Source organism: Styela clava, chromosome 5 (assembly GCF_964204865.1).
Source record: "Styela clava chromosome 5, kaStyClav1.hap1.2, whole genome shotgun sequence".
NCBI classification, from domain to species: domain Eukaryota; kingdom Metazoa; phylum Chordata; class Ascidiacea; order Stolidobranchia; family Styelidae; genus Styela; species Styela clava.
Window position 1 is genome coordinate 24,345,495 of NC_135254.1, and position 23,186 is coordinate 24,368,680.

Below are 23,186 nucleotides of genomic sequence, written 5' to 3' on the forward strand. Positions count from 1 at the left end.
CTGTATATTGTTGAGTAAACGAATAGCTCGGGCAGACGCAAAGTTTCTCTCACGGAGCCCTGGGGCTTCACAACCTTTTTTCCCTAGAGAAGTGGTCCACAACCGCCGGTCCGCCACAACCTTCATGCCGGTCCGCCAAACATATTTGAATATTATATCTCAATTGCAAAATGCATGGCATTGATGGTCTGTCAATTTATCATTAGAGTTTCAACTCTTTCCGGTACGTGAACCAAACTTGGTCAGAGGTCCTATGCCCATTTTAAAGCCTGAGCGACTGAATGAATTTGCCACAGTTTTGCATATCGCCTAAAGGGAATACCTCGACTTCAGTGCCAAAGCCCATCAATCACTGCTGACAAATCAAGCACTTCTAACACTAGTTTACTTAGTTCTTAAAATTCATTTTATTATAATATCAAATCATAATATCATGTAGAAATACTAAACAAAAATGAGGTAGCTTAATCCCCTTTTAATTCGCTCAAGCTGAAAAACTTCCAAACATATTGCAACAATTACTTTTGAGGGTTTGGTTTTGGATGAAAAAATGCTGAAAACATTATTGCTAAATGTAAAATATAATGTAAAGTTGTTTACTGTATATAACTGCATGTTAAAACAAATAATATAATAAAAGTTAAGAATTATAAAAACTGGCATAACACTGAGGCATATCGTCACCATTACTGAGCAAACAATAAAAACAAAACTGTTCAGCGTGCAATGTTCAATGCTCATTTAAACATGACTAATCAATAAAAAAATGTTGGTTGAGTTACCGGTAATGTACTACCGGTATATTAAATATTGTTTTTGAGTTGTTACAAATGAATATATGCTTACTACCAACTTTAATATCAGACAAAGTATCAGAGGAAGGCAGCCTCTTTTAACATTTGTTTGGCACAGAACTACAGCTTCCAGCAAATCTTCTGAAATGGAAAAATGCTAAAGCTTTAAGATGTAAAAGTTTGCAGTTCACACCTCTTTCATAGTAATCTTTGTGAGCATAGAAAAAAATACTGTAGTCTTCACTTCAGATCGGGCGTGGATGACCCAAGAAATACTTTAAGTGCTGCAATATTTGCTTTAATCAATTTAGCTCTTATAGTTCCTTTGATCAATCTTTTATGAGCCTCCAGCCTGAAATGGTAAGGAATTGAATGCAACAATTTGAATTATAGATATCTTAAGATACTGGCGAACTGCACCATTACAAAAACTCGACATTGGCACATGCAATATACTATGAGCCAGAAACACACTTGCACCGATTACCAGCAAATGATTAAACTGCTTTTCAACTTTTTTCAGAGAAATATGTAATAATATTATCCTATATTTGTATATATAGTATACAGCCGCACTTGAGTGTTGATAGCATATAAAAATTCTGTCGAAAATGAATACCTGTGGCATCCTCCAAAACAATAATAGTAATTTCCACCAAGTCTCCCTTTTATCCATATAACATCAATAGGTGGTACATCATCGATATGATCCTGCGACAAAGTATGATAACAGCATAACACACATGAACTTTTTCATGCGATTATATATGAGAATTTTATCATTACAACTTTGTGGAAACAGAGGACTTAAACCTTGATTGTCTAGTCATGACTTAAGGTTATCAAAAAATGACTGTCTCCCACTGTGAAAGCCACATTAAAGCACAAACTAGTGTTTTCTATCAAAACTGATGTTACTTGTTTGTTGTTTCCCAATAAAATATCTGGGGGGACCTTATTGGATTTGATAAATGTTTTAAAGATTGCAAATTAATGCCAATTTTTAACACTAGCAAAGCACAAACGTTATTTTACCATGTTTATAGTTTAGAATAATCACATTTTTTTATTTATTTATGAACGGCCACCACTTCATAAATATCCTGGTTATGGGAAACTTGTAATTGCCCAAATATTTGGGTACTCCCAGTCCCATATTGTGTGTACCAGGTTAGGGTTAGGGCATAATTTTATACAGATTTTCCTTATTTTATTTCTATTACAATTCGGGGACTGTCTGTGTTAGCCAAGTGAATATACCATACCCCCTGCCCATAGGTTTCAGTCCCTATACACCCCAGATGTAAAGAAGGCGAACAAAATTTGTTACGGTACCTTCATATTGGTACACACACTTCTGGAGTAATCAGTAATCAGTAATTTATTTTTTCACCATTCTAAAGCACACAATGTGAATACACAATACAAGAAATAGGAAATATGGTACTTTAGGGTGAAGGGAGCGCCAATATTTGACGTTGCAAATCTCAAATATTAGTTTAGCAAAGGAACCTCTTTCCTCTGCCACTATACATCACTGTTTTTCTCTCAAAATTTTCAAACATGCATAATCAATGGAAAGTTAACTGACCTGAATAGTTTGCATCAAAGATTTAACTTTACTTTCATCAATACTCGAATGAAAAGGTTGAATCAGTTCTTCTATAGGAATATTGTGAACTTCATTAATATGATCGCCGTGTATACTCATAACAGTTGAATAATCAATTTCCGCAGCTTGATGTGCACCAAATTGAAAGCATGGCTAAAATGAAAGACTACATAAGTATCAATATTATAAGCGCTGAATAACCTAACTGATTAATTCTATATTTTATCAAACCTCCACATTATTAGATACTGGTAACATACACAACTGGAAATTATTGAATTCACAATTCCAACTTCAACACTAGTTATTTTTTGTTGTCTAAATTCACAGGTTAGATCAGGGGTTCCCAAGCTTTTTTCAGGACGACCCCCAAGGCAACTTTCAAGTGTCCAGTGCGACCCCAGGTCAATATATATATTTTCCATGAAACTTTAGACATACAGACATATGCAAAAATGTTGAGCCATGCCCACTACCGGTACCTGCACTAGAAGCACTTGTGGTACCGGTACCGGTACTAAACTATACACCAACAGCAAGGCAGCGTTTCTCAAACTGTGTGCCGAGAGATTCTCAGGTGTGCCTAAGCATGCATGCAACGGACAAGCTTGTCTGCTTGTGAGACTTGAGTGCGCACTATCCATTAGAATGATTGATAACTGATAATATTACCGCATTTGCCTCGTCGATGTAGTAATAATGATTACTACCGTACGTTATACAGTTATAATTGTATTGGATTACTACAGTACTATGGTATTCCTATACCAGTATACTGGTACCGGTATTATGTCAGTATGTACGTATTCCAGTAGGATAGGATAGGATTTACATATTTATCCCGGGGGAGAGGAAAGCCGATAAGACGGCTTATCCATATGACGAACCACAGCCTCTCGTCCGGTTACCATTCCAAGTCGGGTATGGGATTAGTTTTTACTGTATTGTTTGTTTTTCGGAAGCATGGACTTGGTGGTGGAGGAAGCCGTAACCGACCAGCGGTTACGTGAACCACCCAACGACGGCGAGGAGTCCAGCAATCCTCTCGCACATAACCATCCCTGCATGGAATTCGAACCTGCGAACCCACGCAGAGTAATTAGAGGTGCGGTGGCGAGCGTATTCCTAACGCTTAGCCCGTTGAGCCACACCGCCGCGCCAGTATTCAGGTATTTTTGAACTAGACTTCCACCCTCCACCGTGTGCGCTTAGTTAGGATTCAAATATTTATCCCGGGGAGAGGAAAACCGATAAGACTGCCTAACCATATGGCAAACCACAGCTTCTTGACGGGTTACTGTACCGGGTACCGGTACCGTAGACTACCATTCCATCGGAATAACTTATAATACCTGAATACTGGAATACATAGAGACTACTCACGTTGTAATTGATTTGTGCAAACGTTCGTTTTGTCATCGTATTTCTCTTTTGTCCTCTCAATTCAACAATTTCCCATCAATCGATTGCGAAACAAGGTACAAAGAAAATCCTTTTTACCGGGATACGGTACTTGAAAAGCAGGCACCTTCAAAGTTTCTCCATCGAAACTGGAAGTTTGTTGTCCTCAGGCAGTTGACTCGCTGTCACATTAGGAAAGGTCTGACGTCAGTTATCGCTTCCATCGCTCGCGGATAGGATTAACATTGAAATAAAGTACTAACCGCTGCTTTCCTCATTTGCCCTAGCCCAGCGGTTCTCAAACTTTTTAATATCGTTACCCTATATACTTTTATATCGAATGACAAAAAGATCATTTACTTACCTTTCACAGAAAGTTCCAGCGCACCATTTTTAAAATTAATATCAACAAGAACATAAGAATCCATAAACACAAGAACAACGCCCCGACAGTCTACAAATATATCGGAGAGCGATCGGCAACTTTCAGGAATGATGCGTCGGACCATATTACAGAGTGTGGTTGGATACAGTCAGCGGGCCGTATGTTGCCCACCCCTGTGCTAGGCGTATGGTTCAGGTAACTCGCTTGTGTTTCACTGTTTGCGGACAGACCTTCGTTGATGTGGATTACAGCAGCACGGATCGGAAATGAACTGTGCCAGAGAGTGTCAGGAAAACGCAAGGTTGAACAATTCAGAGAAAGACGAAAGGAACGTGCCGACTACCAGTGCCGGTAGTTTGATTAGGCTTTTTATGCCCGTCCTGATTAAATCATAATCAGGTCGTGTAGATTTTAGAGAAAAAATAAATGGAGTAGCCTTCTAATGACTTCTTCCGTCTCCAAGTACAGAAGTACTGAAATTATCAAACTGATTGTTCAAACACGATTTTACATATCACTGTGTTATGGACAACACAATTTGGTTACATACTGGTAACTATTTTTGCAATTTGGAGGATCTGGGGTTGGAAAAGACAACTGACAAGTCTGAAAGTGGAAAAGCTGGAAAGTGAATATAACAGAGTTGTGAAGAAATGTGATATGACTTTTTGCCCACAGATATTGCACTCATAACTACACAAGCCAGTTTAATTCTGTAATTTTATTTTCCTGTTGGAACTTATATTTGGCCACTTCATGAATGGTATTAATCAGCACTTCACCATATCTCAGGATGTCCTGTTCACTTTATAACAAAGTTAAGGACTAAAGAGTTTTCACTATGAATACTAGTGGCGGCGCGTGATCATTTTGACAACCAGGGCAAGCTACTGCGGGACCAGGTCACCCCCATCTACGGGGACAGGATGAGCGCTGTAAGTTCTCCCATCATTTTATGAGTATAAAAACCATTCCATCGGTACCAACCAATCGGCAAAAGCGACAATTTTTAACGATAAGAAAGTGTCTTTAAAACCGGTCTAAGTCAAGGGATTAATAAATATAGACATAGTTTATTTTGAAACCTCTTTCAAAAGGAAAGGCAATATTTACCCAGATAAATACAATGACATATTAACAGAAACTTCGGGAAAGCAGACAAAACCTAAAATAAGGTTTAAAACGTTACTACGAAGAAAGGAAAGTTAATGCAAAGACAAGAGAGCTACGCACAAATATATGGACACGTTGGACCAGAGCGAATCAGTCCTTACCGGTACCTTTGACGCTACCGGTACCCTCAAAAAAGTTCTGAATTTCCAGTAGCAAGAATTTTGCAGAATCAAAACGTACAGCCAGTCATGACACTGACTAAAATCCGTGTTCCCATGGATAAAAAATAATACAGCAAAATTTTAGACAAAATATCAAATTTCATAGAATTCACGCAAAATTTTGAAATAAATAAAAGTGATAGATCTAGCGAATAAATTAATCTTTAACCACTGAAAATTTCAAAGCAATTGGTCCAGTATTCGAAGAGAAAAGCGACTTTTTGAAAACGTGTCAAAGAACAAGAACAACATAATATTGAAACGATCGTTATGGCCACTAAACGTGTCCAATAAGGACATGCGTCGCTCACTCATAGACAATGTTCCCTCTAATTTTTTGTAGTATGTGTGCGCAGAAATTTTGGTGTGTGCGCACTTTTTTGGAAATGACTAAAATTTGTGCAAAAACCAATGAAGAAATTTTGGCGTTCTAATGGGGTAATAAGTGGGCCAACAACAAACTTTCGCAACCTGCCAACCGAGCACATTGTTACATTACATCGAAATACGTCTGTGCGCAGTAAATCTATGCGTGTGCGCAGCCTCTGAAAGCTGTGTGCGCGCGCACACGCGCACACCTTAGAGGGAACACTGCTCATAGATATATATGCTGCTAGACTTCTACTGCTTGAACATATATGCAACACGCCGCGGTTGCAGCAAAATGCTCAATAACGCGCTGATTAAAGTCATGCATCCCAGAAATAACGCTTCTGTGAATGGATAAAACAAGGAATTTAATCGATCTTGCTTCATTGTGTTTTTGAGATACGTTTTAATACGCTTCAGCGTGCTGAATGTTCGCTCTGCGTCGGCGGAAGAAATAGGCGTCGTCAAAATGATGACCAGAAATTTTGCAGACGCCGCAAAGGTAGTTACTAGAGTGGTATCTATGAGGAACCCATAGAGCGCGCAAGTTGATGTGATGTTCAAAAAAGTTTGATTGGTGTATATACATCGCAATTCATTTTCCAATTTACCCACGTTTATCATGGGGTAAAATTTGAAGACAGTAGCCAACAAATGGATGGGAAATTGACGTGCAAATTTTGAAAAATTTTTGGGGTTCATCAAAGAGAACGCGGCAAGGTGTTCAGTGCGCAGACGATCGCCTATTTGATTCACCAGAATGTCACAGCATACCTTTGCAGACAAAATCAAACGCTGCGTTGTTTGCCCGCGGCGTAAAGAAGCACTCCGTGTTTCGTCGTATTTTATTGTTTCCCGGATACGAGATACAGCATCGCAGAAGTCTGAAATACACGACTGCACAGACGCTCCATCCATTAGCCTTGACTGCAATGCGCCGTATAATACATCCACGTGATAGAATATTGTGGAGAAAAAAATGAAAACTCACCATCTTCTAGCAGACGCTTTAGACCTGCCGCCTCCCTCACAGAGCGTTCGTCCCAAACCGGAGACACTCAATGAGCTCAGACCTAATTTCGGACACGCCCTGCACCACGCGTGATTGGAAGTTCCAACGTGTTGGTGCACAAGCTGGAAGACGGCGGCTACATATCTGGCGAAGGAGGTCAGAGCGTTTCGGCGAAACGGAAAAAAATGAAGAAAACCCCGAAACATTTGCAAAAAATATACGGACGAGAGGGGTATCAAGACACATATTTTTAATAACGAGGTTAAATTGGTGTGCATAACAATCTAAAAAATGCGCATAAGGAAAAACTTCTTTTATATAAACTTGAACACCATGTTTCGACCCACTCATGACTGCCGCGCCGTCATAAGTTTGAGCTATCAATTTTGACTTCGCGTTGTAAGGCTGTAACACTTCTTTCAGTACAGCCGATATCCCGCAAGCCGTGCGATCAACGATTGGTACAAAGCTGTGAAATCTCTCGGTAGGTTTACCATCTTTCACAAACCGAAAAATCACAGCCAGTTGGGAAACGCACGTGATGTCAGTTGTCTCGTCAGACTGAATCGAAAGGAACTGGCAATTCTCAATTTCCAGAGCCAAATATTGTAAGTAAATTTTATACATTGAGTCGAGCATTTTGGATATCCTTAGATGTCCCTTTCGAAACAGTTGCGGCATCAAGATGATCTCTCAATACTGCATCTAGGGATGTGGTGTATTCCACCATATCCAAAAATACCCCTCTATTAGAAGAGCCAGCCCGTTCATCGTGCCCACGGAGGGACAGCTCGTGACAACCAATGAACTTCAAAACATCTATCAATCGACCGAGAACATGGCGGTTTTTCTCGACGTTTTGGTTGTGCCGACGAATAGAAACCGCGCGTCCTTCATCCAACTGTGCTGCAATATTGACATTTCCGAATGTTCGGTATTTTACTGCATTGTCCAGATGCTCCATAGAAGATTGATGATCCCTGGCACGCTCGCAAAGATGTTTAAGATCTCTAAAACCAAATTTACACCAACGTGAGTCACGGGCGGCAGCAAAAAGTAGGCAATAAAAACAAAAAAGTGCATTTTTGTCCTCGCTGTAACACAACCATTCGTGTTTTTTATACCAAGTTTCTGCGCAGAATGTACGCCGACGCTTTCCTCCGTCATGGGATTGTTCCAGTGAACAATTTTTTGGTTGATAAGGCCCAAGACGTTGTACCTCTAATTTTTGTTCCAGCGGCAGCTGCGAAAACGGAGTGCGAAGTAGTGCATCAACCTTATTCATTATGAGGTCTAAGGCTAAGAAATGCGAAGTCGGAAAGAAGTGAGGAGCTCAAAAGGAATGTGGAAAATCGAAAGCAAATGGACTAAAGGTCTCTAACTGATTCAAATAGCGAAACAAGCGACAAAAACGCAGGCGAGGAAACTATCAACTCTTCAAGCAACCAACGAACGAGAAGGAATGCGTGAATATGTCAACACGTTGTTGTAAGAAACGTCGGCATTGTGTCGTCATAATTCCGGGGCTAGCCCCGATCGGCCCCGATGATTTAGTAAAAGAAACAGAAAACAAACGAGACAAATGCGGCGAGTGGAAGATAAAAGAGAGAATACGATATACAATGAGCAACCGGGGCAAAATCGGCGTCGCCCCGTCGACGTTCGGCGAAGGCTTTGCGAGCGAAAAATGAATCATGTCGGGAGAATATGGCTAGTGTAGACAGTCTGTGCAACCGATATTGAGGTATTTTTCGAATATTTTTTATTATACCAAAAAAACAACCGGGGCATTGCCCCGGTTGGCCCTATTGACGCGCCGCCACTGAATAGTATAGTATGCTGGGCATTGCTGGCAGGGGATGGAAATTTTAAAGACACCCACAAATTTTCCAATTGGCTTTCCAAATGTGCTTTCTGTTTTAACATGGTTGTTTGTATTGTGTTACTTTTGATAAATATGCCTTGAATTTTTCATCTTATTTCAATGGCAAAATTATCCATGTTGTATTTTTTTATGAGCTCCTGCAACCTTACTCTGTGAATATTATTTTGGCAATATCTGATTTTTCCTCTTCTGCTGCCAATAAGTGGTTATGTACCACCTAGAACACCAGCTTAATTTGAATTTTCTACTGTAACATCAATGTTTCACTTTTGCTCATGGTATTTTTTGTGTGAGTGTGTAATTGAGATTGCTTTTACTGTTTTAATAAATGATTTTACACCTCCATGTTGCCTGCCAATATTGACAGTGTTTGGATATTGTTTTGGTAAATAGTTCCAATGTATATAGCTTTTTGTGTTTTTTCCTGTGTTACTAGTCACTATTTTCTTCTAACATTGGCACGCATTGTTAGGTATTTGTATTCACAGCTATTGTCACTCTATTTTTATTCCCACTATTCAAAACTTCATGCTGCTTTTCAACCATGTATTTATTTATCTGTCTTGCACATTTGATAGATTTTTGGTGATTTTTTGCATTTCTGACAGCAAGCGATGTCTCCCATAGATTTTGACTTGTTTATTTCTATGCTATATAGGAATCTCAGACCCAAAATTTACAGAATTCGAGATCAGCTTTATTTATATATATTTACTGCAAGGCTAATCCTGGCGATTTCTCAGCTACCATAATCGTATACGAACATTTGAAACATCTATCAGAGACGGAGGAGGTCGTTGGGATTCTATTACATTTAATATTATCTACCTGAATTTTGCCGTCTTATTTCAAGCGCAACACTTATTTTACTCCATGTAAATTATCCACTGATTCAAGCAATTATTTGGCTTTTATCATTTTAAATTGTGTTATAAGCACTGCCCGATTTTGAATCGTGTCCATATTTTTTGTACAATCGTATTATTTCTATTTTATTTTTTGGTGGGTGGGCACGTACTTGTACGTTTTTTAACTTCATTTTAAGTTATGCTCGCCTTCCAGGTATCTCTGTATTTGTTGTCTGATTACTTTTTTGTATTGTTCTGTATTTGTTGTCTGTTTACTTTTTTCTATTGTTCCATTTTAGTCAGAAATAAAATGATTGATTGATTTGAGCTCAGTGCAGCAGTGGGAAGCATGACACAGTTTCCATCAATCATATATTTTTGTTCCCCTGCCCAAAACATGACGACACTTAAAACATATAAAAAATTCAAACAGGCCAACAAGGTGCAGAAAAAACAATGATGGTGGGCACAGCCTAGCCTTAAAATGCGGACGCGCTTATCCACCACATAAGTAAAAAACACTCGAATGCGTGGTCGCTTACCAAGAATTTCATCCCGGCCCGAGTCATGCCCGTGGGTATTAAACCCGACTAATTAACCGGATTTGCAGGCCCGATCCCGAAATTTCATATTTTATTTAGAAGTTCTTTAAATTGTCATTGCAAGAGTTTAGTACAGTATGTGTCGTGTTGATGAGGCAACTGCTGTTTTTTTTTGCAGACCACGGTCTCCCGTGGCCAAAACACGGCGGAAACGCCTCATTGGAAAAAAGTCAGCAATAGAGAAGCCCGACCCGACCGTAATGAGTGACATTTCGGGTCGGTCGGGCTTCAGATCTCACCACTAGTTACAGCTTCCTCTATCATCAAGTTCATGCTTTCGATAAACAAATAACTAACTAATCCCGTATTCGACATGGAATGGTAACCAGGCGAGAGGCCGTGATTCGCCGTATCGTTGAGCCGTCTTATCGACTCTCCTCTCCTCCGTGATAAATATGTAAATCCTATATAAACACGAATGTTAATCTTAATCAACATGCGGGCGGTCCATTTAGGTCGTGAGATGAGACCCTGAAATACCCCTAGAAAGTGAGTTTTGTAGTGCGCATCTGGGGACTATATAAATTCTTTAGTTTCGTCCTTTGCATCGTATTTTTTTCAGTTACACTTTACAGCATAGCGTTTGAATGGAGGTTATCATTTGAGGAATACGCTCGCCACCGCACCTCCAATTACTCTGCGTGGGTTCGCAGGTTCGAATCCCATGCGAGATGGTTATGTGCGAGAGGATTGCTGGACTCCTCGCCGTCGTTTGGTGGTTCACGTAACCGCTGGTCGGTTACGGCTTTCTCCACCACCAAGTCCATGCTTCCGAAAACAAACAATATAACTAATCCCATACCCGACTTGGAATGGTAACCGGACGAGAGGCCGTGGTTCGCCATATGGATAAGCCGTCTTATCGGCTTTCCTCTCCCCCGGGATAAATATGTAAATCCTATCTATCTATATATCTTTCTCAAAAAACAGCCACACAAGAATGCAATCAGCAAGCATCAAGCATTACCGGTACATTTTTGCAAATAAGAAGTTGGGGACGGACTAAAAGTAGGCACTTAGAATTTAGGCACTTTGGAAAAAGGGTAAAATGGGCGTAATAACTTTTAAAAACAACCAATCAATCAATTTTATTTCGGTCGCTCTGTTATAAAACATAAACAAACGAACAAACACAAAACACAGAGGACCTGGAGGACGGGCATAACTTAAAGAAAAGTTAAACACGTGAAAATACGCGCCCGTCCACCAAAAACAGTCGAATAACACAATAAAACAAAAATACACGATACAGAATCGGGCAATAACTTCAAATAAATAAATTTGTGAATAACAGTGACAACAATGAGTTTATTTTAAGGGTCATACAGATAAAAAACATCGTTTTTATGTGTAACCAGAAAATGAAGTGATTGTAGGAATAACACTGCAAATGGTAAAGGAAAATTGTGATTAGAATAAACAGGTCGCTTGAATGAAGACTTTGTTCGAACATTAAATGACTGATAAAAATTGTTGAAAGAGGTGCTTTTGGGTGTTGACCAACTAAAAAAATAGTGCTGTGATGGTGTGGTGTTTATAATAAACTATGTTAAAATCTTAGGCGAACTGGAAAGCTATTCAGTGCCTTTCAGTGGATCCTTGTTTAATGTTAAAGAGTCATCTGAACATAGAGAAATGAAGCGCCTGAACTGGGGCCACAGTTTGAATATAATGTGAGATGAAGCCAATATGATTTCGAACCAGCTCTCCAGCCCTGCTTGCACTGAAGTTGAAATTATCAAGAATTGAAAGAGTTCTATCTTAAGAATCTGGTCTACCATATTTTAGAAAATGAAATCCACTATCCTAGGGCAGAATCATTGTATCCGTTCCAATGCTTCCAACATTAATATCGAATTTTCACGAACGACCACCATTCCAACAGGTGCATTGGTCCCATCTTTTCTGCGCTCTGTTCCATCATCCACAACTAGACTCATGAAAGGATCGAAACCCCGCAATATATCCGTAACAGATCGTTCACCATTTAACTTTAAATCCAATCTTTTACCCATAAACTTCTTTAATTCCGGTGGATGGGCTTTGCTCATGTTGATATTATGCGATACAAATACCGAAACATACACCGCGTAGCATTCTCTAGTCTTTTCAAGCAGACACGTCCGCACCCGCCGACGGCCGGAACGAAAAAAAACAAATAAATTAGTTGAAAGTATTAATATTAAATATTGAACATGCTAATTGCAACAAGTAAACTTAATGGTAATATTTAAAACGTAGTATTATAAGGTGGCGCACGCGCTCGATCACCACATATGCTATGCATTTATTTAGACACTTCGAAAATCATAGAAAATGGGAATACTTACGGCTATAAATCGATATTACAGATACATTTTATTATATCTGCTCCTAAAAATATTTTTGTCCTCGCGTATGATGTTCGTGGTATATCTACTCTATCAGTTTCGTTAGATATTGGTGTCATTCAGAAGTGGTGCAGTCATCCCAGAATTGCATTCTTGATGTTTGTATAGCTATAACTAATTTTATTACAAATGTGCCAACTTTATGAATATCATAAAGTATAAGTTCAGCACGGTCTATATCAGAGATGGCGAACCACTGACCCGTCACAAAGTGACCCACCGCGTTTTATTCGTGACCCGCCAAGGCACGAATAAAATAATAAAAAAAATGCTAACATATCAGTGATAAAAATTGATAAAACCGGCCTTAAATTAATTTAACAATACCTAAACTATTATAATCTACCTTCAGTTGGGCAGTCAGGGCCGCGAGAGCTCATATTCAAATTGTTAATTTCGGGCCGGTATGGTAATTTTCAAAACCCCTAATCTTGGACGCATGTCTGCACCGCTGTGAACCATTATTCAGCTATTGCAGGGATGGCGAACCACTGACCCGCGGGTCACAAAGTGACCCACCGCGTATTATTCGTGACCCGCCAAGGCACGAATAAAATAAAATGTGATATCAGTAATAAAAATTGATAAAACTGGTCCCAAATTAATCTAACAATAACTAAACTAATATATATATATAATGTACCGTCAGTTGGGCAGTCAAGGCTGCCATCACTCATATTCAAATTGTTAATTTCCGGGCCGGTGTGGTAATTTTCAAAACCCCCAATCTTGAACGCATGTCTGCACCGCTGTGTACCGTTATTCAGCTATTGGCCCTGACCTCGTTTATGACATAACAATGCAAATGGTCTGTTCATTTCTCGTAACGCCTTGTCTCCTTCGGACGTGCATCTGCAGACTGTTTTAGGGCTTATACGAAAACTAGATGCTACTCTGAATTTTATTGTTCCTCGCCTACAATGCCGTTGAGAAAACAAAATCTTTCAGACTTGAAATAAAAACCTAGAAATCTGAAATAACAATGGGGCAGTGTAAAAGTGCTTTAATGTGGTTGAAAGCTGATCGAACAATTTAACTAAATCAGATTGGGATTTTATCCGAACTCTTTGGAACCGTAAAATAATTTGCCGTATCATCCTAAACATTTTTGGTAATTCATATGCGTGTTCTCGTACTCTAATTTCAAAAAATCGAGTGATATAAAAAGTAAAGTAAAGCCCAAACCACACCAACACCAGCTTATGAGATTTGTTTCAGAAGTTTCTGATACAGATACAGACATGGATTAAATATCTGTGACCCACTCTCTTCTGTTCCACGATAAAAATATAATTTTTGACCCATTCATTGAAAAAGGTTCGCCATCCCTGTTGTAGGCCATAATAACAAATGCAAGTAAATGTAGGTAACAAGGGATTGTCACAGTATAATTTCAGTACTCATGTGACGTAAGAAAGTGTGGATCATATTTTGGCAGTATTATAGAGAGCACAGTAGACATAGATATAAATTTGTACAACACAAGTAGAAAAATATGAATTAATCCCCAAAAATAAGGTGATCAATGAAAACAGATTTGTAGTGTCACAATTTATATACAGAATGAGTACGGGAGGAAAATTTGCAAAGATTGAAATACAAAGAATGCTTTCAATGGAACTCATAAATGTAATATATAATGTAAATAATAGAACATATATAAATATGATGAATCTCCTAGTACAGTACGAGTTATAGTTGTATATCGGCATAGAGGCAATAAATTAATCTTGGTGCTATACAACATACGGCCCACAAAAAATTAAGGTCATCAAAAATTTATGGTATACACATTACACAGCAATATAAACAAACAAAGTCATGTACATTAATTCCAACGTTGACAATTTCAGAGACAAAATGCAAATTGGACTCGTGAAATAGTTCCAAACTTCAGAATCTCGTGTAAATAATAAAACATTAGTTCATGCAACATATATTTTGTCATTTTAAATTTGTGAATTGCAAGTAAATTTCACCATGTGAGGTTTTAGGCAGTTTTTCTAGTATTGCAGTCTTTTGTGTTGAAAGCGCCAAATGGTTACGGGTTCCCAAGTTCCCAACCTTTTTTTCGAGCAAATCAATTTAAAAAAAAAAAAATTTTGTGAAATCTCGCGATCCAAAGATTTTAATTTGGCGCCTAGATGCGCCTTTGTGTAGTGCGACGCATTTTCCTTTTCGTGTTGTTGAGATCCAAGCAGGGGCGGATTATGCCCCTTTGGTGCCCTAAGCACTGAAGACTTTGGTGCCCCCTTATGTGTAATTTAATTATAAAAACAATAACATAAGTGTATTATCCATTAAAAATAATCACAACCAACAGTAATTAAAACAACTTTTACGAACATTTTTAGGTTTTTTAACTGTTATACATAGCCCATATTATATATCGGCCGTTTACTGCCGATATGATATATCGACAAACACGCAATATCGGACCGATATATCGGTTGGGTTCTAATCATGAGGGATTGTGACAATAAAAATTCATGCCTCCAGTCTCAACGTGAATCGAAATACCAAAGGGATACAAGTCACAACTTTAGTTTGAAATTTTAGCGGCACTTAGTCTCGCGGGCCGCAAGTCGGAGAAAACCCAAAAGTGATCGAAATATCGCGAGTTTACTGACTTTTTAATTTATTAAACAACGAGAGTTTACCGTTCTAATCAGACTATTATTATGTTGCATGGATGGCGTTCTTTTAAAAATGATATATATATGAACAAAGCCCTCAGTTATTTTAAAATTAATTCCCGAGAACTACCGTTGTATTTTCCGCATCTCGCGTTTAATGTCGCTTCAAATTATTTTCTTTCGTGACAGATATTACTTGAAATCAAACCAGACACTGTGTGATGAACAAGGAAATACGTTCCCGCTGTGTTTTCCTCATGTCTTGTGACACTCATTTTATTACGAATTGTTATATTTGAGTAATATAAAAACTTGCAGCGTGAGCAAGCTTAGTGCCATCGTCAAATAGCAACCGTCTAAGTTGGTATTTCGGGACCTAGCTAAAAATCTGGTTTGCGCGGCGTTAAGTCGGTTCTGCGTTTCGTCACTACTGTCACATAGCCCACGCTCAAAAACAGAGGAGTGTTTTTACTAAACTAAAATAAAGGCACAAAGCGTAAGAAAAAAGGGTTCAAATCGTGGGATCCCAACCCCAGTTGGATTAGCTAAAAAAAAACGAAGAAACGTTCTACTATTAAATACAAATATACGCAAAAATTGTTCTGTGGGCCGCACGGAATGTATCAGCATGACAGGGTTTAGACCACATTGGGCCTAGTCTACCTTATCAAAACACTCCCGACTTCGCTGACTGTTACATCGAGAATCCATTCACTTGATTTTTGTATTGACTTAAACATTGCGTCCGTTTACCTTGTGTAGTAATTTATTTGTTATTGTTGACGCCGTAATTTCACTTGATTGACAGTGTGCTTCTACACACTTTGTTACGAAACAATTGAGAGAGTCTTCGTGGCAATAGACCTTATTCATTAAAAACCCATCCTACGCGCAAAAAAAAAAGTGATGTAAAAATTTTTTTTTTAACATTAGCTCTTATGGGGAATGTGATCACCAGAGCAGAAATTTGCCTTTTATGTAATTTTCTAGATATCTTTCATTGTATACGTGAGCAGTTTTGAGGATAGAATATTTTTTTACATCTTTTTTGATATTTTTATTACGATAAACATGGTCAAGATTTTTATTAATCGTTCATTGAAATTTTAATGAGCGCGGTGTTTCCGATGACGTCATTCTCACTAGACCATGAGATTCTGCCAACGCGCCGTGCTCTGTGGGATATGCGCTCCAACTGCTTGTGATAACAGAATACTGGTATACCGGTACCGGGACCACAACTGGCGTTCAACGAAAGACCTATTTTGGTTTTAATTGGATGTCATATATTTCATGAATTCCATGTAACTATGTACATTTCTGGTACACCTTTCAAAATCCAGTGGCCTAACTCAGTTCATAATCCTAAAATTGGTGATGTTCAGGGCTGGATTTAGACCATGAGAGGCCCCTTCATATTTTTGAGCTCAGAATTTCTCTCTAAACAACACCACATTTAATTGCTTAAAATTTGAAAATATGAAAGCATTAAACTTTTCATTCTCCCCATTCATGGGTGTAAATTTTTAATTAAAAGAATAAAAATTTACTTGAGGCAGTTTTGCTTTCAATTTCTTTGATCAAACAACCGCCACAGCCATACTTTAACATAGAAACTTCCAGCAGAATGCGCATAATAATAATTTCCCCTATTATGATGCAAACGACGCAATAATGACTGTTTACAATGTGGTTGAAACCAGTTAGGTACAGAATTTTCTACTCTGAAAAGCTTGATATATATATATACTTTTTGTAGGGTTTAAACTTGTCAAGTTTTCAAGAGAATTACAAACTTCGAAACCGAATTTCGAGGCTCTAGGTTTCAGCCTGCCTAGCCTATTGGTAAATCCAGCCCTGGTGATGGTCCCTACAGCAAATTTCTGGCCCTAATCACTCAGAAGATTGAAATAAATGGTTTTCAGCATTTAGTAGCAAAGATAGATATTTTATTCAAACATATAGTTCAACTTAAAGCCTGTATATTGATATTATAAATATATGTCCCATTATTACTGCATTGTGAGAAGGCTTTCCACACTATCAACTCTAGACTATAGGGTTTTAGCGTCTTCCAATGTCCCAGATGGAAACTTCAGTCTTCATTTCGCATATTTTTTTTCATAAATGCCATTAGCATTTGAAGCTTGACTGAATCCAATGTACCTTTCCCATTGTTGTTTAATGTAATATCCTAAATGTGACTTCAAATTTTTTTCTCACTTCAATCATCACATGTTTGAATACCCGAGCTGACTTCTACTGATTTGTTATTAGTTTACAATTTTTTTTATAAATTTACTGTCGTACTTGCTAAGTATCCACTAAGTGAAAATCTACAAAAAAAGCAGTGGTTTAATAATGGACTACATTTTTAACCGATTTTAATCTTGATAGCAAAGATGTGGGGCAGGGGGGAGCGGACTGTGATGGTCGTATCGCTCCCCCAGTCTATACCGAATAACTGTGTGTTTTGTATATAATTTTTATTGATTCAATGCTTGTATTCTGGTTGACAAAATAAATCTCCCTCTCGTATTCAGTCATGTTTTTTAACCTAGTGAGGAGACCGGTATTGTACCATTATTGGTTGGAGATATTCATCTTTTTTGTATACCGGTACCGTACAACTTATCCTGCCTATTGGCAGGATGGCCAACATTTTTGTTCGTAGGCCTATTTCAGTAGCCTATTTAGACTAAATAATTTAGTTTTCACCTCTTGCAGCCTTGGTACGGTACCGGTAGTTTAAATAACACGTCAGCATGCCTTCAGTAAATGATTGCTAGCTGTACAGGTATAAATGCGTAAAACCAGTAAACAAACGTGATAGAAATGGTATGTGTTATAGATTGTCAATGTTAAATGCTTCCAGTACCGGACCCAAAGCGACATTAGCGCGCATTTGCAGCACATATCCCACAGAGCACGGCGCGTTGGCAGAATCTCATGGTCTAGTGAGAATGACGTCATCGGAAACACAGCGCTCATTGAAATTTTAATGAACGATTATCAAAAATCTTGACCATGTTTATCATGATAAAAATATCAAAAAAGATGTAAAAAATATTCTATCCTCAAAACTGCTCACGTATACAATGAAAGATATCTAGAAAATTACAAAAAATGCAAATTTCTGCTCTGGTGATCACATTCCCCATAAGAGCTAATGTTAAAAAAAAATTTTACATCACTTTTCTTTTTGCGCGTAGGATGGGTTTTTAATGAATAAGGTCTATTGCTTGCCCAGACATGTCTCGCTTAGACATGGATAGTTTCGGTAATTTGCTTTAGATAGCGCTTTATTTTGCAGAGAATGGCGCTCGTTTCGTTGTAATTTGTAAATAAGTTAAACTTGTTCAGCGACCTTGGTTTTTTGTTTTGACTGTAGGACGATTAAATAATGTAGATTATGGCTGCCCACCTAGGCCTAATTTAGGGATATTTTATGAGCATTAAATGGCCTTTTGTGATTGATTTTACAGTTATAGTTTATTTAATTGATTTGTTCGGATTTCATTGACGAATGATTTCATGCTCAACTTATGATAATTTAAGCCTGGAATAGCAGACAAATTCGGTATGTTATAATTTGTAACTCTTTCTGATTTGAAGGCTGCAAGTTATTCAATAGTAATTTGGTTCGACTTAATAATTAACTATGTTTGATAATTGTGTTCATAAATTTGAGTAGGCTTTCTAAAGGCCGAATTGTGTATGATTATTTATTTATTGCAAGTATTTTGTATTGATTTGTTTTTACGTTTGTATTAAGATAACCGTGTCAACTGTATACTTCGAGTTGTGTGTTTTTCTGGATTGAGGATACAAACTTGGGGCTTGAAAGACCGCGTTATTGAACTGTTAATAAATATCTAGTGTGCAGTCGGTGTCGTCCAGGTCACAAAGAACGGCTGTTACATTAAAGTTATCGAATTTCCGCAAATAAAGTTATCAAATTTATGCAAATAAAGTCATCTGATTTGCATAACAAAAGTTTCGTCGAATGCCGGCAGGAGTTCGGTAAATCGTCAAAATTGAAGAAATCATCCTAGTGTTGAACATTTAAACTTTTGTGTTGCTTGTTTGATGAGCACTGTAATTGTACATTATGGACGCAGAATCTGTTTCGAAATCAAATTTAGAAGAGTTACGTGCTCGTATGAAGGAATTATATCAAGATGCTGAGGGACTTATGTCAGACTACAAAAATCGAGATTTGTTGAAATTGAAAAGTGCTGACATTGACAAATGGTTCACCGAGTATTCAAATGCTCATGAAATTCATGTGAGTACTTTACGTTCTGAAGAAGATCGAAGAAATGTCAGTGAATTTTTCCAGTGTGAACTGCGCGAGTTTCAAGAATTTAATGTGCACTTACGTGATTGGTTCAAAAAGAGTGACGCTGATGGTCATAAATCATCGACACATAGCCCTAAAGCAGGGGTGTCAAACTCGCGGCCCGCGGGCCGCATGCGGCCCCAGAGAACTTCCAATGCGGCCCTCGAACGCCCATCAATATTTGTAATATTTTTGTAAATTTTTTTTTTATATAAATGTTATACATTTTTGAATTGAATATTCACACACAGAAACGACAATTTACTGAAAGTAGTTTTGGAAAATTAATTTTTTTTTGTTTCGAATATGATCCAATTGTGGCTAGCAAAAGAGTACTTAAAAAACACTTCAGGGATCAAATGAAACGCAAACTATATGAAAAAGGCAGTATTTTTGAAGAAAACTGGGAGTTGCGATATTTCTGCATTTCTCAAATTCTGATGCGCATTGTTTAATTTGTCATATTTCCATCAGTACAATGAAAGAATACAATATAAGTAGACATTCTCAGAATAAGATCAGCAGTCAATATGACAAATTTAAAGATCAACTTCGAACAGAAAATTTTCGTGTGTTTGTAGATTAATATTATTATACAACTACCTAGTTACTAAAAATCAATATCAATCATAACTCAAGAGGTCCTATGCCACGTAATGGTAGGAAATGTCTGGTCCGAAAAGTCCGACATTTGTTTGTTTACAGATCTATACATGAAGTGATGAACGTAAAATTTTTGCATTACTGAAAGTAATCAAATATTCTGAACGATCCAGATGAACCGATGATCATGTGACTTCGTTAATCAGAGTTGGTACTGTAAAATCATTTCATCCTGATATTAGTAGGCTGGTGGCACAAAAGAAATGCCAAACGTCAGGACATATGCAATAAAAAAACATTGAATTCATTCTGTAATATTTTTGTTAATTTTAGGAACTTTGTTCAAAAATGTTTTGGATAGTTGTACATAGAAATATTTATGATTTTTTGTAATGACTACAGTAAATTGCAATAATAGTGAAATGCCAAAAATAATATGTAAATGGCATTTGAAATTCAAGAAAATAAGAAAACTTCATTCGGCTGTTTGATTGAATCGCAATATATGTCACAAACTACACCTATCTAAAAATATGCTCCAAGTATACATTATCCATAATACAGGGGTGGGCACAATTTTTTAGTATAAGAGCCGCATGCTGCAAATCAGAACTTTAAAAGAGCCGCAGAATTTGTGAATTTATTATTATTAAAATAGAACAGAAAAGAAATTCACACAAGAGTCTAAGAACAATAAAAATATAAACAAGGCAGCTAGGCTCAAATATATGCACAATTTGAGCCCATTAGATTTGTATTTCGTTATAGCTGATTTACGAGGGTAGTCTCGTAAGAAATTTTCATGATTCGTTTCATGATGCCGTTTAACACTGCTGACTTTATTCTGATTTGGTAGCTTATGGCAGATTACGCACAAAGGTTTATTCTCCTGACTGGTAAATGCGTATTCTTCTTCCCATTCTGACTTGACAACTCTGTTTTTATCTTTCGTTTCCTAATTGATGACATATCGCACAGTAACTTAGAATAACTGACCGCAATCAAGCTGCAATACCGCCGACGCATCAATAAACATTGACCATTGTGACGAAAAATTTGCTGACTGACTGACTTAAAATTAAAAAACGCTACAGCGATTTTCATACTAAAACATAATTTGTCTTAATCATTGACGAAAGCTTCTTTACAACCTTGAATAAATTAAAAAAGTTTACATTAAAGTTTTTCTCTTAGTTAAAATTTTAATAATAATTTATGTTAGCGAGAAGAGCCGCCCAAAAAGTCTCGCGGTGTGCCCACCCCTGTCGTAATACATCGAAAACTGCTTGCGGCCCTTCGCACAATTCCCAAAATGCAATGCGGCCCTCGAGAACCAACGAGTTAGACACCCCTGCCCTAAAGCACGTTCTATAATTTCTGGGAAAAGTTCCCGTCGTTCGTGTGCCAGTTCAAGTTCGAGTACTAAACGTACAGAAGCCATTGCCATCAGAGAACTTGCTCATGCTAGTATTTGGCAGCAAGTAGAAAAAGATGCCGCAAAAAAACGAGAACATGATGCTAAAATGGCAGCGGATAAAATGAAATTAGATGCTCAACTTGAAGCTGAAAGACTAGAGCAAGAAGCGCAAAGACTTAAACATGAAGCCATGGAAAATGCTAGAAAGCAAGAGCAGGAAGCCCGAATGAAGGCTGAAAAGCTCAAACGTGACGCTGAAATAAGAGCTAGAGAAATCGAAGAGGATGCTCAAAGTGGAACAAAGCGTTTGGAATTGAAGCATGCATATGAATCAGCCTGTATAGCAGCCGATGTATGGGAAAATGCTTCTCAGGGAGGCGAAGGTATGTCATTATATGAAAATATGTCTCGTTCACATTCACCTAATCAAAACCAAGAAGTACCAGTGAATGAAATAGGAGTGCCGATATTAAAGCCTCCTGATGTGAGACCTAAATTGCCAGCATTAGATTTGTTATCACAATCTCGAGTCAGAATGGAAAATCCTGTACTATATGTTAGAAGACCTGCTTCTACTGATAATGTGAGAGATGCTGTGAATGTGAATATTCCTGATCAGTATGAATCAGTGAACCGACCTCCGTACACAGAACCACACATCCCACAACAAAGAAACACGCATGATCAATCGGCACCAAATGTGGAAAGTTTATTGGGCAATATGGCATCTATGTTGCAAGACGGAATTGATAGACCTCGACCTGAGTTATTGCATTTTAGTGGAATAGAGACTGAATATGTCCGGTTTATCACTAACTTCAACTTAAATATTGATAGAAGAGTACATGATACAAGTACAAAGTTGTCATATTTGGTACAATACTGTGAAGGTGATGCAAGGGAATTGATTATGCACTGTACAATTTTGCCACCCGACGAAGGTTATAAAGAGGCATGCGATTTGTTAGGAAAGACATGCGGTCGACCAATGCTTGTGGCTAGAAAATATTCAGAAAAGTTGACTAAAGGACCATGGTTGAAACCTGGAGATAATGAAGGTTTATTACGTCTTTCTCAAACATTAGAAGAATGTTTAGTCACTTTGACTCATTTGAAATATTTTGGGGATTTGGATAATTTTGATACTATTTTGTCCATCGTATTACGACTTCCTCTCAAGTTGCAGAACAACTGGGAAGAATCAGTGGCAGAATTAGATGGACAAGATAGAGAAGTGAGATTTAAAGATCTTGTTCGATTTATGAAGAAAAAGGCTGCGGCTGCAAATACGCCCTATGGAAAAGCCTTGAGAGCTCGAAGGGAGCAAGAACAGCAATATCGTTTACGATTTCAATCATCGAATAGGCGAAAGATTCACGCTCATTCAACTGCTGTGAATTCAGCTGTTGACAGCAGTGTTACCAGTGCAAAACATATTGAAAAGGGAAGAGATGTCTGTCCTGACTGTTTAAAGACGTCACACAAACTTGTTGACTGTTACAAATTCCTGCAGAAGTCACACGGTGACCGCTTGAAGATTGTTAGAAAGGCAAGAT

General features: G+C 37.9%; 1 protein-coding gene and 1 pseudogene across 1 annotated transcript; both read right to left on the reverse strand.

Moving 5' to 3' along the window:
- Positions 1–383: 383 nt before the first annotated feature.
- Positions 384–5,015, reverse strand: LOC120345031 (sulfiredoxin-1-like). Its single transcript, XM_078113042.1, has 5 exons — positions 4,172–5,015; positions 3,790–3,989; positions 2,386–2,559; positions 1,414–1,505; positions 384–1,146 (listed from the first exon to the last, which is right to left on the reverse strand). Exons 2-5 carry the CDS (start codon positions 3,823–3,825, stop codon positions 1,035–1,037), a joined length of 414 nt encoding a protein of 137 aa, XP_077969168.1. The 5' UTR covers positions 3,826–3,989; positions 4,172–5,015; the 3' UTR covers positions 384–1,034.
- A 6,464-nt stretch (positions 5,016–11,479) lies between these two features.
- On the reverse strand, positions 11,480–12,367 carry LOC144422981 (putative small nuclear ribonucleoprotein G pseudogene; annotated as a pseudogene).
- Between the last annotated feature and the right edge of the window lie 10,819 nt (positions 12,368–23,186).

Bases quoted from the DNA above. Each gene is read 5' to 3' on its own strand.
- LOC120345031 (XM_078113042.1), bottom strand. From the start codon at position 3,825: ATGACAAAACGAACGTTTGCACAAATCAATTACAAC. The intron at 2,560-3,789 runs GTGAGTAGTCTC...CTTTCATTTTAG, and splicing joins TTGCACAAATCAATTACAAC to CCATGCTTTCAATTTGGTGC. The intron at 1,147-1,413 runs GTATTCATTTTC...TTACCATTTCAG, and splicing joins TGTTTTGGAGGATGCCACAG to GCTGGAGGCTCATAAAAGAT.